The sequence below is a fragment of the Pristis pectinata genome, chromosome 15, assembly GCF_009764475.1.
Source record: "Pristis pectinata isolate sPriPec2 chromosome 15, sPriPec2.1.pri, whole genome shotgun sequence".
Taxonomy (NCBI): Eukaryota; Metazoa; Chordata; class Chondrichthyes; order Rhinopristiformes; family Pristidae; genus Pristis; species Pristis pectinata.
This window is the reverse complement of record NC_067419.1, coordinates 27,966,543-27,982,966: the sequence shown is the minus strand read 5'-3', so window position 1 is coordinate 27,982,966 and position 16,424 is coordinate 27,966,543. Positions and strand designations below refer to the sequence as shown.

The 16,424-nt window shown below is 42.1% G+C and overlaps 1 protein-coding gene across 2 annotated transcripts in view; it reads right to left on the bottom strand.

The window, feature by feature from the left end:
- Positions 1 to 239: 239 nt before the first annotated feature.
- Positions 240 to 16,424, bottom strand: part of cav1 (caveolin 1) — a 39,874-nt gene continuing 23,689 nt past the window's right edge. Inside the window, exons 3-4 of one of the 2 annotated variants that reach the window (XM_052030767.1) lie at positions 5,957 to 6,054; positions 1,013 to 1,107 (exon numbers count right to left, since the gene is read on the bottom strand). In XM_052030767.1, coding sequence (XP_051886727.1) covers positions 5,986 to 6,054 — 69 coding nt within the window. In that variant the 3' untranslated portion in view covers positions 1,013 to 1,107; positions 5,957 to 5,985. Of the gene's footprint in view, positions 618 to 1,012; positions 1,108 to 5,956; positions 6,055 to 16,424 lie in introns of those variants that run through there. The other variant, XM_052030766.1, reaches the window with a different exon arrangement.

The window sequence follows — 16,424 nt, the reverse complement described above, 5'->3', positions numbered from 1 at the left end:
TAGATGTAGAAAAACATAGAGAGAGTACATACGAAATCCAAATGTTCCACGATGGAACCCAAACGACACTTCAGTGTTTACTCGGTAGTGACTTCCTCACCCCGAAAAGCATCCGAACCGTGGTCGTCCACACACAAATACCTGTTTCCTTCTACAGGTCAGCAACAAAGTGAACTCCACCGGATTACTTCCAACTTCCATACATGGATTTCAGTGGCAAACACAGTTATTGTTTCTCATCCATCGATAGAGAAAACAAGCAGGCTGGTGTCTCTCTCCCTTCTCTCTCTCTCTCCTCTTCTTCTAACTTCTTCAACAACGTCATTACGTCCTTTATCTTCTATTGACGTAAGCACGCCCCACACACACATACACACACACTCTCTATCTTAAAGGGACTTTCACTGAGTCCGTAATATCAGTGGCTGAAAAGCTGCTGTCTGAATTGCATTGTGGATTCTGTCCATCCAGAGGACTTGATCTTCATGGTATGACCACTCCAAGAGAAGTGCAGGGAGCAGCATCAATCATTCTATGTGGCTTTCTTTGACCTCACTCAAGTCTTTGACTCCTTCAACCAGGAAGGATTGTGGAGCACCCTTTGCAGATTTGGTTCCCTGCAGAAGTTAAGATAAGATATCTATTTATTAGTCACATGTATATCAAAACACACAGTAAAATGCATCTTTTTGCGTTACTGAGAATGTGCTGGGAGCAGCCTGCAAGTGTCGCCCCTTTTCCGGTGCCAACGTAGCATGCCCACAGCTCCTAACCTGTACGTCTTTGGAATTTGGGAGGAAACCAGAGCACCCAGAGGAAACCCACGCAGACACGGGGAGAACGTACAAACTCCTTACAGACGGCAGCGGGAATTGAACCCGGGTCGCTGGCACTGTAATAGCGTTACGCTAACCGCTACATTACTGTACCGCCCATAAAAGATTTATAACTCCCCGTTGGGGAATTGAACCCCAGTCTCCCGTGTGACAGGCAGGGATACTAACCACTATACTTCACATTTGCTTCATGATAGCATGGTGCTAACCACAGTGTCAAGTCAGAACCCACAGAACCAGAGTGGTGCATGTTTTCCTCAATCCCGAGTGGCTGCCTAAGAAGAAGCCACAGAAAGGAATCAGCATTTGAAGAAAGGAGGAAAAGGAAAAATTACAACATAAACAACTTTAAAAGAAAGCTTAATATATGTTGATGAAAACAAGAATTAAAAGCAAGTGAAGGACAAAAAGAAAAATCAAAAACCTGCAGATGTTGGAAATCTGAAACAAAAGCTGAAAATACTGGAAAGACTTGGCAAGTCAGGCAAGTCAGCATCTCAGTTTCTCTTTCAACAGATGCTGCCTGACCTGCTGAGTGTTTCCAGCATTTTCTAGTTTGAATAAAGGACAAAAATAATAGTGTGAAAGATAGATGTAGGATCTGAGTTAGGGGAATACAGAAGAGCTTCTCAGAAGTACTTTGATCGAAATAAAAGCAGAAAATGCTGGAAGTACTAACCAGGCAGCATCTGTGGAGACAGAAACAGAGCTAACATTTCAGGTCAGTGACTGTCTCAGCCTTGTGGGCTCTATTTCCCACACTTCTGCTCTCACTCCCTCTCCTCCCAGCCAGAGCAAGGATGATATTTCCCTTGTCTTCACCTTCCACTCCAGCACTCTCTACAGTCAATCATCCACCATAATTTTTGCCACCTACACTAAGGCTCATTTACAGTAGCCAATTAACCTACCAATGAGAACATCTTTGGGATGTGGGAGCACCTGAGAGAAACTCACGGTCACAGGGAGAGCATGCAATCTCCATACAGATAGCATCAGAGGTCAGAATCGAAAACAGGTCACTGGAGCCTTAAGAACATAGAGCATAGAAGAGTACAGCAGAGGAACAGGCCATTTGGCCAATGATGTCTGTGCCTATCATGATGCTAAATGAAACTAAACCTATCTGCCTGCAAATGATCCACATCCCTCCATTCCCTGCATGTTCATGTGCCTGTCTAAATGCTTCTTAAACACCACGATTGTGTCTGCTTCCACCACCATCTCGGGCAGCTACAATACCCGCTGTGCCACTGTGCTGTTCTGAACTTGATTATATAATGGAATTATTTTATGCCATGAGTTATGATCTGAAAGGTATATGATATGGTAGAAACAGATTCAATAAGGGAATAGATAAATATATGAAGAAGAGATATTTACAGAAGAGTGGGAAAAGGACCTGGTTAGAGGGCTCTTTCAACAGATCAGCTTGGGTGCACTGATTGAAGTGACTGCTTTAGAGCCGAATCATCTGTGAATCTTTCTACAAAGTAAGAATAGAAACAATTGAAAAACAGAAATCAAATAAACTAGAACAGAAAGTAAAAAAAGTAACAAAAGGCACGATTATTGTATTATAACAAAAAGAACAAATCAAGGAAATAAAAGATGGAACTTTTATCATCATATCTGAAGAAATGTAAATCTTATTTTCTATTCTTTACCCAAAACAGGGGTAGCACATATGCCTTCCTTTGAGTTTGCATCACTTCAACTATAACAATATCCCAATTTTTGAACAAATACGTGGAATTTGTTTCATGGATAATACAACATGTCTCTTTATTTTGGCAGTCACAGGCCTTAATTGTTATTTTGTACATTTTGAAAAGTGAGATCATGACTAATTTTTCCATATAGGACATGGCATTGTTCCAGCCAAATGAAAATATGAAGCTGATATGTAAGAATATATATTTTCTTCTAAATTTCACAGATCTTCAGAGCTGGAAAAGAAAGTACATGCTAAAAACATTACTGTTGTTCCAGCTGTCAGAGATAAAGGTTGTAAGTTTAGGTATCTGAGTCATTTTTACCTTTGGCAAAATATCTTATCTGTGGAAACCATGGACCTGTTTTGTTCAAAATATTAGGAAAGAGGAAATGTTATTCACCCTGATCAGAAGAGGATTACAAAGCAAGGTCATTAGTTCAGTGCAGTCTTCAGGTGTTTCTACCATGTTGATACTGATCACAATATACTAGGTGACACATGCTAAATTCACATTTCAAGTTTCTCCCTCCACTACTCTCATCTGAATTTCAACCCAACATTATACAGCTACAGTGACCATGAATTGATCCTGATCTCCAGTGGTGTTAGCCAGATATTTCCCCAGATGTTTCTGTTTCCTCCCACATCCCAAAGGCATGTAGGTTGGTAGGTTGAAAACTGAAAATGCTGGAAATGTTCAGCAGGTCAGGCCACACCTGTGGGAAGAAAAACAGAGTTAACATTTAGGTTGAAGACCCTTTATTAAAATGGGAAAGGAGACAAAGGAAGCTGGGTTGGCAATTTAATTGGCTACTGTAGATTACCCCTGATGTAGATGGGTGCTGGAGAATCAAGGATTGATTGGCAAGTGAAAGAGCAAAGATCATGGAGAAATAAGTGGGGGAATGGGATTGAAGGGATTACTCTGAGAGCTAGCATAGACTTGATGGGCTGAATGGTTTACTTCTGTGTTATAAGCAGATATGAGAATTATAGTAAGTAGCCTTCCAGAAATTAGGCCAAAGGATATCAAGGAATGTGGGCATAGTTTTCAGAGTTTTGAATGATCTACACAGCAACCGATGAAAAGGGAGAGCAAGCTAGAAGACTTGTTCTCTTTTCCCCTCGCACTTTTCTCTGGAACTTGATGAGATAAGATAACTTTATTAGTCACATGTACATCAAAACACACAGTGAAATGCATCTTTTGCATAGAGTATTCTGGGGGCAGCCCACAAGTGTCACCACGCTTCCGGCACCAACATAGCATGCCCACAACTTCCTAACCCATACGTCTTTGGAATGTGGGAGGAAACCAGAGCACCCGGAGGAAACCTATGCAGACACAGGGAGAATGTACAAACTCCTTACAGACAGCAGCTGGAATTGAACCTGGTTCCTGGCACTGTAATAGTGTTGTGCTGACCGCTACACTACCGTGCCTAGTTATTTCATTTCCAATTTTCCCCAGTTATGTTGAAAGACCTGCAGAGTATTTCCAGAAAAGTAAACATTCCAGACATTAAAACCAACAATCTGTGTCACATAAAGAAAGACTCACATGTATATTGTGATTTTTGTGTCTCTCAGGATATCCCAAAGTGCTTTGAGGCCTATTAAGTTCTTTTTTTGAAATGTGGTTATTTTTGTTATGTTGGAAGCATGGCAGCCAGTTTGTTCACAGCAAACTCCCACAAACAGCACTGTGATAAAGACAAAATAATATTGACCAGTACACTGGGAATAGCTAAGGGACAAATGCAGAGGGTTTGGAAGACTGGTACATCTGGGAACCTTGCAGCTTCTGGCTCCTGGTATGAGTTTTGGAAGACAAGCTGGCTGTAAAGGAGAAATGGACTCCACCTGTTGTCATTGTCTTGGACACAAAACTAAAATTACAAGTGTGAGTTTCAACTGGCAACTTCAGTGGGGGAGGTATGAAATGATGGCTGGAGGACAGATAGAGAAGAGGTTAAAAACAATAGGTAAAGGAAGAGTACAGAATTAGTATTGCGTAGCTCAGGGTTTCAATATATGAAGTTAAATTTGGAAAAAATAGTCACTGAACATAGAACAGTACAGCACAGGAAAAGGCCTTTCAGCCCACGATGTTGTGCCAAACTAATTAAATTCGTGATTAAACACCTAACTAAACTAGTCCTTATTGCTTACTCAATGTCCATATCCCTGCATTCTCTGCACGTTCATGTGCCTATCTAAGAGCCGCTTAATTGTCTCTATTGTATCTGCCTCCACTACCACCCCGGCAGTGCATTCCAGGCACCCTCCACTCTGTGTAAAAAAACTTGCCCTGCACATCTCCTTTGAATTTACCCCTTCTCACCTTAAGTGCATCCCTCTAGTTTTAGAAATTTTGACACTGGGAAAAAGATACTGGCTGTCTACTCTATCTATGCCTCTCATAATCTTATAAACTTCTATCAGGTCTCCTCTTAGCCTCCACCACTCCAGAGAAAACAACCCAAGCCTGTCCAAACTCTCCTCATAGCATAAGCCCTCTAATCTAGGCAGCATCCCAGTAAATCTCTTCAGCGCCCTCTCCAATATCTCCACATTCTTTCTATAATGGGATGACCAGAGTTGAATGCAATACTCCAAATGCAGCCTAACTAGAGTTTTATAAAGTTGCAACATAACTTACTGACTCTTGAACTCAATGCCTTGACTTACAAAGGCAAGTATATGCCTTCATTACCACCCTATTGACTTGGAGCCACTGTCAGGCAGCTATGGACTTGGACCCCCAGATCCCTCTGTACATCAATGTCGTTAAGGGTCCTGCCATTAACTGTGTACTATCCCTTAACATTTGATCTCCCAAAGTGCAATGCCTCACACTTGGGAGGAACTAGGAGGAATTAATTAGAATTATATAACCTTGAGGGAAGCTTATCTGCAAATTAAATATCTCTGACTGAAAGATTTCAGGATAGAGAGAAAAAAAAAGCAAGAGGGAGAATGATAACTTTATTAACTTAAAGACACTTATCATAGTTTGAGCTGTCAGCTGAACAAAGTCAACAATATAAAGAGCTACAGGAAGATACAGTCAGGGTTTATTCAAGATATCAGAATGATGTGCTACAGTTATGGAGAAAAGCTGCAAGCCTTTGCCTGTGAAATAAAAATGAAATGTTTATAAGGATAAATGGCAAATGTTTTGCAGTCTATTCACACTCCTCCAGACAGACCAACTATGATAAATAGGCATTCATCTCCCACTCTTAGACAGCACTAACAGTATTTGTGTTATCTGAGTAATCTTGGTGTCCCTCCCTCCCTCCCTCCCTCAACAGTTTTAAACATGCTTGTTTTCACATTTTTCTAATTCTGCTGATAGATATTTGACCTGAAAGTTGCTGCCTGACAGATGCTGCCTTACTTGCCTCTTGCCTTCAGCATTTCCTGTTTTTATTGATGGTAGCTCTTCGTTAGATCAGCTGGGAAGTCAGTATGGGGAGCATAAGTTTTGGACTTTGGCTAGAGAATAAAGAGGGAAATTATTAGATAAGTTATCTTTATTAGGCACATGTACATCAAAACACACAGTGAAATGCATCTTTGCGTAGAGTGTTCTGGGGGCAGCCCGCAAGTGTCGCCACGCTTCCGGCGCCAACATAGGATGCCCACAACTTCCCAACCTGTACGTCTTTGGAATGTAGGGGGAAACCGGAGCACCTGGAGGAAACCCATGCAGATACAGGGAGAATGTGCAAACTCCTTACAGACAGCGGTGGGAATTAGAATACAAAGTACTTTGCTACAAGTAAATGAAATAGCAATGACAAAATGATTTGAGGAAAAGAATTAGATGCGTATTTGAAAAGAAAGAATATAAAAGGAAATGAAGCAAATTTTGGATAATAGAACTGGAATAGATATTTCAGGTTAAAGTAGTGTTGGCTCATACAAAACTAGCCAAACATCCTCCTGTGTGGTACCTTCCATGATTCTCTGAAAATAAGTTCTTTATGTACAACCTAGGTTTAGAGCCACATTTTCTATTTTTGTGTTTCTACGTGTTTTCACTTCAGAGGGACAACCAACAATTCCATGGCCTAGAAGTGGGACTCCAAGAGCCAAAATGGTGCAGTGTGGTGGACCAGTGTCAGTGAATTGGTATTGTAGGAGGGGTGGGTTTTGTTGCATGCAGAACACTCAAGAAGTCATATACATGAGCACTGAGAATCCTGGTCTTCAACATGGTTACACGCTATATTGTGAATTTGGAAATTCAGCTGCATTTCCTAATTTGCATGAGATGCATAAACCTTAAATTGCAATCTCACTCCATGGAAGGATTATCAGTGACGATCAATGAGTCACAGAGTCATAGAGTCGCAAAACATGGAAACAGGTCCTTCGGCCCAACTGGTCCATGCCGACCAAGGTGCCCAGCCAAGCTAATCCCATTTGCCAGCATTTGGCCCGTAACCTTCTAAACCTTTCCTATCCACGTATCAGTCCAACTGTTTTTTAAAAGTTGTTATTGTACCGGACTCAACCACTTCGTCTAGCAGCCCACTCCACATACATACCCAACCTTTGTGTAAAAAAAGTTGCCCCTCAAATTCCAATTAAATCTCTCCCCTCTCACCTTAAACCAATGCCCTCTAGTTCTTGATTCCCCAACCCTAGGAAAAAGACTTGAGTGCATTCACCTTATCTATGTTCTTCATGATTTTATACACCTCTCTAAGATCACCTCTGTCTCCTAAGCTCCAAGGAATAAAGTCCTAGCCTGTCCAACCTCTCTCTATAAATCAGATCCTCAAGTCCTGGCAACATCCATGTAAATCTTTTCTGCATTCTTTCCAGTTTAATTCAATTAGTGGTCAGCTTCTGCTTGGAGTGGCAGATTGAAGATGGACAATGGGATATTGTGGCACCAGAAGTAGGTCCCTGGGGCAAGGATCAGTGTGATTGACTGCATGCCTCAACTCCTTCTGCTAGGAGTGGCTTCAGTGTCTGGACGTCACCTACCTAGGGAAAGTATCAGGCCTTACCTGAACCATTGTAGAAATGTAGTATGTTACTGAAGAATCAATGATCTACTTTGGTGATGAATTCCGCAAGCTCTTTAATTTTCACACGAGGCAACATTCTTCCTCGTGATGATGCCTGGTTTTCCATTCAAGGTCTGTGTGCTTTCTGAAGCACCCTTTGCACATTCAAGTGCCACAGTTTTAACATCAACATGGTACACTTTCCATGTGCATATACAAAGAGAGAGACAGCATGGAAATGGCCCTCAGGCCCACTGAGTTCATGCCAACCATCAACCATCCATTTACACTATTCCTACATGAATCCCTACATTATCATCAATTATCTCATATTCTACCATTAACCTATATACCACGGGCAACTTACAGTGGCCAATTAGCCTATCAACCCACACATCTTTGGGATGTGAGAGAAAACTGGAGCACCTGGAGGAAACCCATGTGGTCACAGGGAGGACATGAAAACTCCTCGCTTATACTATTTGGGTAAACGTGAGATCTTAAAATAAATGCTGTAGTTATGACTAGGCATGATAGGATATTTGACCAAACAACATGGAGACAAGCAGCACAGAAATAGGCCCTTCGGCCTACTGAGTCAATGCTGACCTTCAAGCACCCATTTCCACTAATCCTACACTAATCCCATTTTATTCTCCCCATATTCTCATCAATTTCCCCCAGATTCCAGCACTCAACCACATACTAAGGGAAATTCACAGCAACCAATTAACCTACCAACCCTCACAGGGAACTTTTTTCCACCCCATGATAATTCCATATTCTATATTTCCTTACAACATAGAAGGAAGCCATTTGGCCCATTGAGTCAATTCTGGCTTTGAACATTCCCATCAGTCCCATTCCCTGACTTCCCTTGTGACCTATTCTCCCTACTGTCCCATCTTCTCCATCCAGATTCTGCCACTCACTTACACACTCGGGGCAAGTTAAAGTAGCCAATTAACCCATCAATCCACAAGTGTTTGGGATGTGGGAAGAAACCAGAGCACCTGGAGGACCCCACATGGTCACAAGAAAAATGTGTAAATTCCACACACTCAACACTGGAGGTCAGGACTGAACTGGCTCGCTGGATCTGTGAGGCAGCAGCTTCACTAGCTAGTACAGTGCCACCCTGATCATTTCCCTTAATTGTCACTAACCCTTTAAGTTTACAAACCGTGCAACTTTTTCTTCTGCAATCGGCATGATTTCTCGGTCCACATGGGGTTGCAGCTGGTGTCTAAAAAATTCTCCACATTAATTTGCATCTGAGAATATTTATAGTTGGGTTTCAAGGAGGCCTTATAACAATAAAGCTAAAGCAAAAAAAAAAAAATTCCCTTTATCTTTATGGTGGTTTCCTTAACCATTAATCATTCACTATGTATTTTTTGCCCAAGGCATGATCTGATGATGATTATTTTACAACTTCCTGATTTCAAGGAGTCATGTGATGCCATATGATACATACACTAAGCTAAAATACAATGAAAGTAGTCTCAGTTTGTTCCCAAGCTCAATACAGTTGTAGAGATATGAACAGATAAAGGAACACACTGGTTCATAGAGAGCGAGAGCTCCCAAAATACAGGAGTTAATGAAGGCATTAAATCTGAAGGAAGCATCTGTCCTAAAAATGTTTAAAGTGTTCCAGATGCCATTTTAAAGTAAATGGTTTCATGTGCCTCAAAAATACTTTCCAAGTGTTGCACAAACTTATTTTCCCCTTTCCAAAACTGATGTGAGGAGAAGTTGAGCTGAAAAAAAGAATCAAGGGAGGGTGAAGCAAGTAAGGAGTTTTTGGACAAACTTTGAGAACTGTGTTATTAAATGATTGACTGGAAAAGAGAATGCATAAAATCAGTTTCTCAGAACTTATGCTGCAATTAGAATTGTGCTGGCTGTTGTTGGGGTTTTCTGGAATGAGTGCAGAAAAGATTTACGTGGATGTTGCCAAACTCACAGGTAAGTACATTACAGGCTTGCCATAATTCCATGCGGCTAGTGCATCTAGAACATAAAACAGTACAGCATAGGAACAGGCCCTTTAGCCCATGATGTTGTGCTAAACTAATTAAACTGGCAACTAGTTACTAGCAAACTAGTAATTAAATGCCTAACTAAACTAGTCCCTTCTGCCTAGAAAATCTACCTCTGCAATCCTGTACCAGTCAGGTCTGCCATGGGAAAGGTATCCCATTCATTCTAATGGAATTCCCACCAGAAGGTTAGGAGAATAAATGTAATTACGTTTTTTTACTGCATTTTACTCTAATACTTTTAATTATTTCTTAATCTATTAATATATTTTAGATTTTCTTAAATCTTAAGATATTTCATTTTAATTTTTTAACTATTTAAAGTAATGTTAATAGTTTCTAAATTTCTCTAAATAGCCAAGACATTTAAAAATAGTTAAAAATGTCTCCTCTCTTTGATAGGAATTATGGCTGTGATGCCCCTGGTCTTGCCTGCTGTCAGAGGCCATAAGGGTGTTCCAGTAGTGGGACCTCCTGTTGTTTCCTAGTTGATTCTGAGGCTTCATTTCTCCCTTGGGTTGTATTATATATGAGACAGGGAAACATGAGTAAGAAAGGCTGTCACTCATCAGCCATGAACAGTGTGTTGTCAATCTGATAAATAGATTCTATGACTAGCCAAGTGTGGACTGATGTGACTTGCTAATAATTGTAAACTGAATGGTGAGAAGGATCATCCTTGAAATACTTCTAAATGGGAGAGAAGGATTGTGTGCCCTTTACATCGCGTTACCAAGCCAGTGCTAAAGCTGTAAATCTAAACGATAACTGCTGTCTAAATCTGGAAAGAAAATGAGGCATGCAGTTTAATGCATGTTTTCCCACATGTAATGTAAATACTAAAGTTATCAGCTGCAGAGTCAGCTCTAGGATTTCAACAGTTATAATGATGGTATGGGGCTAGAAATTCTACCATGTGGCTCATATTCTTCAATCCACAAAGCAACAGATTGAAAGCTTCAATGAGATCAGCAGAGTGGTGAAGCCTGCCTCTGCGACTGGCTCTGTGAACATACTAAACCCTGTTCTCTATCATTTGTTCCACACCATCCCATTCGCTACCAGGGTAGCAGCCACTCCCATCGATACTCCACAGGCTTGTTTACCTCTTCTGACCTCTCACGTCCAGCCTGCCTGACCCGACACTTTCTGCAACATCCAATGCACATACCCAATGACCAACCTAATGTGGTTACACCCCTTGACTATCAACCCCCACTCTCTAAACAATGACCACATGAAACGATGATAACCATGCTATTACCCACATCTGCCCTCCCATTGATTTCCGGCCATGTGGATTCAGAATGTCTTCCTTTCTTTGATTATGCAAGTGGGGGAATCACCAAATTGGAAAAAGGTAGAAGTGAGGTGGTAACAGCCTTTGGCTTGATCTTTCCCATGTCCTACGATGCTCTTAAGCACAAATTGACTCCTCCAGGAGAATTAGAGCATTTAATATTAAATCCTCTTCCAGTTTGGTTTCCTTCTTTGATATCTGCAAAAATCATTTACTTCTACTAGGCCGCTATATATTCCAGCTATTTCCATCAAGCCAACAGGTATTTTAATCCCATTTTCTTCTGACTGGGATGTGGAACGGAAACAATAATTTTACATGCAGGTGATTGGGCCGAAAAGTTGCATCAGCTATAGCAGTATATTGCAATGACAACTCCTAAAGTAAGTTGCAGGGACCTTATACTATCAGGGTAAACATTTTATCTTAAAATAAATGCTGTAGTTATGATTAGGCATGATGGGACATTTGACCAAACAGCATGGAGTTACACAGCATGGAAATAGGCCCTTCAGCCCACTGAGTCGATACTGACCTTCAAGCACCCATTTACACTAATCCTACGTTAATCTCATTTTATTCTCCCAATATTCTCATCAGCTCCCCCCAGATTCTACCACTCAACCATACACCAAGGGCAATTCACAGCAGCCAATTAACCTACCAACCCTCACATTGTTGGGATGTGGGACGAAACTGGAGCACCGGGAAGAAACCAACTGGGTCATAGGGAGAACATGCAGACTCAGCACAGACAGCACCTGAGGTCAGGATTGAACCCGGTTCTCTGGCGCTGTGAGGTAGTGGCTCTACTAGCTGGGCCACTGTGCCGCCCTCCAACGGTAGCTCTGGGAACAATGGCTCTACAGCTGATCACTTCTATACAGGGATGAGGAGATAAGGGGAATTGAAGGCCAAACAGGATGGTTGTGTCAGTATGGGAATTTGAAGACCTGAGGCAGGTGACAGGATAATCTGTGCGCTAATCTGTATGCCTGCATAGAGTGGTTTGTGTCAGAGACTACTGTGAAATATTCTAATGAAAAGAGAGATAAATACAAATATGTGCTGCAAGTTCTCTATCCTTGAGAAGCTCTTCAGGGTTATTGAGATCTTTCTCTGTGCATATATTAAAATTAAATCATTACAAGTTTGATCTCCAAGGACTCGTGAATGGCCATTGTCCCACAACACCTCTGGTACATTTAGGATTAGGACCATTGCCTGTCCATGAATTGTCCATAAAACATTGTGGGAGATCAAATCCGGTGACCTTCTCTTTTGGAGCAACAAACAATTTGCTGCAGGAACTCAGTGAAACTTCGACAATTTCTTTCCTCCCACAGAGGCTGCTGGATGCACTGAGTTCCTCCAGCAGATTGTCTGTTGCTCCAGATTCCAGCATCTGTGGTCTCCTGTGTCTCCACCTTCTCTTTTGGGTCTATGATACAATGTTTGTTTGTATCCATTTACTTACCATGGCAAGATGTTAATATCATATTGTAGCATGTGGCCTGCAGCTCTTTAACAGGTGATGCTCTATGCAATTTCATAGAACATAACATAGAACATAGAACAGTACAGCACAGAACAGGCCCTGCGGCCCACAGTGTTGTGCCGACACAGCTAATCCCTCCAACCTGCAGAAATCCCATATCGCTCCATTTTCCTCTCATTCATGTGCCCATCCAAGACCCTCTTAAAAGCCCCCAATGAATTTGCCTCCACCACCCTATCAGGCAACGCATTCCAGGCATCCACCACTCTCTGAGTAAAAAATGTGCCCTTGACGTCTGTTCTGATCCTACCCCCTCTCACCTTAAATGCATGGTCTCTGGTATTGGATCGCTCAAAAATGGGAAAGAGATATTGCTTGTCCACCCTATCTATGTCCCTCATAATTTTATATTCTTCCAGCAGATCACTCCTCCACCTCAGCGGCTCCAGAGAAAAGACCCCAAGTTTGTCCAACCTCTCCTGATAGCACATGCTCTCTAATCCAGGCAGTATCCTAGTAAACCTCCTCTGCCCCCTCTCTAAAGCCACGACATCCTTCCTGTAATGAGGTGACCAGAATTGTACGCAATTTCCTTTCCATCTTCTTCATATAAACCATATGCAGGAAGGGGATTGACCCCCGAAAATCCAATAGATGGCCCTTGTACCACTTTATTGTCTGGAAGACTCACTGCAAACTGGTTCTCAGAAACATACCTGTCAGAAAAGGTAAGAGATTGCAGCAAAACTGCTCACTCCTGTGACTAGGGACACAAAGAATAAGCACATCCTGCTCTACTTTCCTCATTGCTCCATGTTGCACTGCCCTATAGCAGGTAACCAGGCAACAACATTACTGTCTTATTGTTTCCAAACCTGTCAGTCCTCTTTTAGATTTTTTTTAAAAAGTGGAAGTCCGTTTCTTTATCATTCCTATTCATTTTCCATATAGAGACTATTCCCAGTTGGGTAGCTACCCAGTCCCAAGGCTTTGCAATATCACTTAGCGACTGACCTCCAAAAAGTGTAGGGAAACAGTTATGAAGACTTGCACTGAGTTTGCCTCTCATGCTATTAGAAGGAAACATCTGGCTTCCCCTTGGCACCTACCATGTATTGTAGTATTTAAATAAAATGGCAAGTAGCTTTCAGCTCAGTGAAGGAGAACAACAGGCAATACCTGATCATGAATTGTATATCTTAGCCTATTTTGATTTTCATTACAGTTCATTGAAGTCAATGGAAAGGAAAGTTGCATGGGATGTATAACAAGAGGTTGCTTTGACACCACTAATTTTCAGAACTACAAAGTTATCAGCATGTTTAGGGAACCATTCTGGGATTGGTCTCATGTTTTAGCACCAACAGCCTGCTGGATTCTGGATACCAGCGAGGTCCTGCGTCAGGCTCATGAGCTATCAAAGCGTCGGTGTGATCGAGGCCATTCACAAAATTCAGCAGTATTTGAGACGTAGAAAAAGAAAATATTGTTGGAAGTTTTAAAATATTATGCTTTGTTTTTACACTTATAAAGCCAAAAAGTTAACTTACATAAATAATAAATCTTTTTTATTTGGGAGCCAAGTAAGGTGATAGTAAATTAAATTTCTTCCTAATACAGCTAACATCATCCACTTAGCTCTTCATACTGGAGACACACAAAACTGCAAATGCTGTAATCTGGGGCAAAAAACAAACTGCTGGAGGAACTCAGTGGGTCGAGCAGCATCTATGCAGGCAAAGTCCTGATGCAGGGTCTCAACCCGAAACATCGACCATCCCTTTGCCTCCATAGATGCTGCTCAACCCATTGAGTCCTCCAGCAATTTGTTTTTGCACTAGATGAAAAAACAACAAGATGCTGGAGAAACTCAGGGAGCATCTGTGGAGAAAAGCAGACGGTCAACATTTCAGGGCCAGGAGATGACCCCAATGAAATGGTGAGATGACCCCGATGATCCTGATGACCCCAATGATCACCTGTAATGAAGAAAAAAAGAGGCAAGGTTGCAGGGGGGTGGTTGGTTTACTTAACGTGGAAGAATTCAATGTTCATGCCATTAGGCTGTAAGGTCCCAAGACAGAAAATGAGATGTTGTTCCTCCAGTTTGTGTTTGGTCTTCTCCCGGCAGTGGAAGAGGTCGAGGACTGACATATCAGTGATGGAGTGGGAGGGGGAGTTGAAGTGACTGGCAACGGGGAGATGCAGATCGTGGTTACAGATGGAATGTAGATATTCTATGAAATGGTCACCTAGTCCGCATTTGGTCTTGCCAATGTAGAGGAGGCCACACTTGGAGCACCAAATGCAGTAGATAAAATTAGGGAGGTGCAAGTAAGTCTCTACTTCACCTGAAAGGACTGTTTGGGTCCCTGGAAAGAGGTGATGGAGGTGGTGTAGGGGCAGGTGTTACACCTATGGTGGGGGCGGTGGAAAGTTTCCAGGGTGGGAGTGGGATGGGTGGGGAGGGAGAAGTGAACTAGGGAGTCGCGGAGAGAGCGGTCCCTACGGAAGGCTGAAAGGGGGGGGGAGCGGAAGATATGCTTTGTGGTGGGGTCCCGTTGGAGACAGTGGAAGTGACGGAGAATGATGTGTTGGATATGTAGGTTGGCGGGATGAAATGTGAGGACAAGGGGGACTGTATCCCTGTTGGGTCTGGGAGGGGTGGGGGTGAGAGCAGAGGTGCGGGAAATTGCAGAGATACAGGTGCGAGCTCTCTTGCCACAGTAGGAGGGAAGCCACAGTTATTAAAGAAGTGGGATGTCCTGGAGTGGAAACCCTTATTATGGGAGCAGATGCAGTGGAGGCAGGGAAATAGAGAGCAAGGGATAGCGTCCTTGTAAGAGACAGGGTGGGAGGAGCTGTAATCAAGGTAGCTGTGGGCATCAGTGGGTTTGTAGAAGATGTCGGTGGATAATGAACCTCCTGAGATGGAGATGGAAAGATCGAGGAAGGAGAGAGAGGTATCAGAGATAGTTTTTTGCACTAGCTCTTTATACTGATTACGCTAGCTTCTCTCCTACCAGCATGTTGTACCAGCCTGTGCCAACTTACTTTCACCTCTGGAGCTGATGATTCCAGTACACTTGAATGGGGACTGGAATGTTTGCATCAGGCGCAGGGTCAGAGCGAGGTTTTGCAGCCTGTCGATTTTAAATATAACTATAAATTTGCAAGACTATTTATTTTACAGTTATTTATGCAACTAGCTTATCTTTGCCCCCACACTTTATATTTCAAAGAAAGAGAGAAATGCATTTGGTTTATGCTTTCTCGCATGGTGAATTACTTGACATACAGTGACGTACAGTGTCACTTTCAGCCAATTCACCACACTTCTCCTGCATTGTTAATGCCATCACATTTAATGCAGACAACCAGCAGGTGGCGCAAAGTGGGGGGGGTTTCCCCAGCACTGAGCTTCAGATCATGGCATTATGTAAACCACAGCATTCTTTTTAGTTTGTTCATCTTTCACTCCAGGACCAAACTGCAATGTACACAGGCTGTCTTGTGCAAGAGATTGTGTTTTGTTTTGCAAAATGTGGCATTATTGTTCAATGTTGGTCAGAGAAAGGTTCTCACTATCAGCCTACATACCATTCAGGTCTGAAAATCATTAAGACTTAAAAGAGACTTACTGATTTTTAAAAAGTGACAAAGTGCCCCTTGACAGAGCAGCCAGGATAGCAATCATTTGTTTTTTTGGCAGTCTCAGTCCATCTTAGGTTTTAAGTCAAACACACAAAATGATCTGAACTGTTTAAAGTTCAGATCATTTTGCACAGGATTCCCTGTGCAATCACATTTTGTTTTCAGAAACCATAAAATCAGTGCTAAGAAATTAGTTCTGTTGTGAACACAGGAAAAGGAAAACCCTATTAAACTTTTGACACTAATCAGTTAGATCACACAAGGCTGATCAATACCTAGCACCATTTAGCCAGTGTTGTACATCAACCCCTGATACCCTTCAATCAAACCCTGTTAATTTTGCAGAT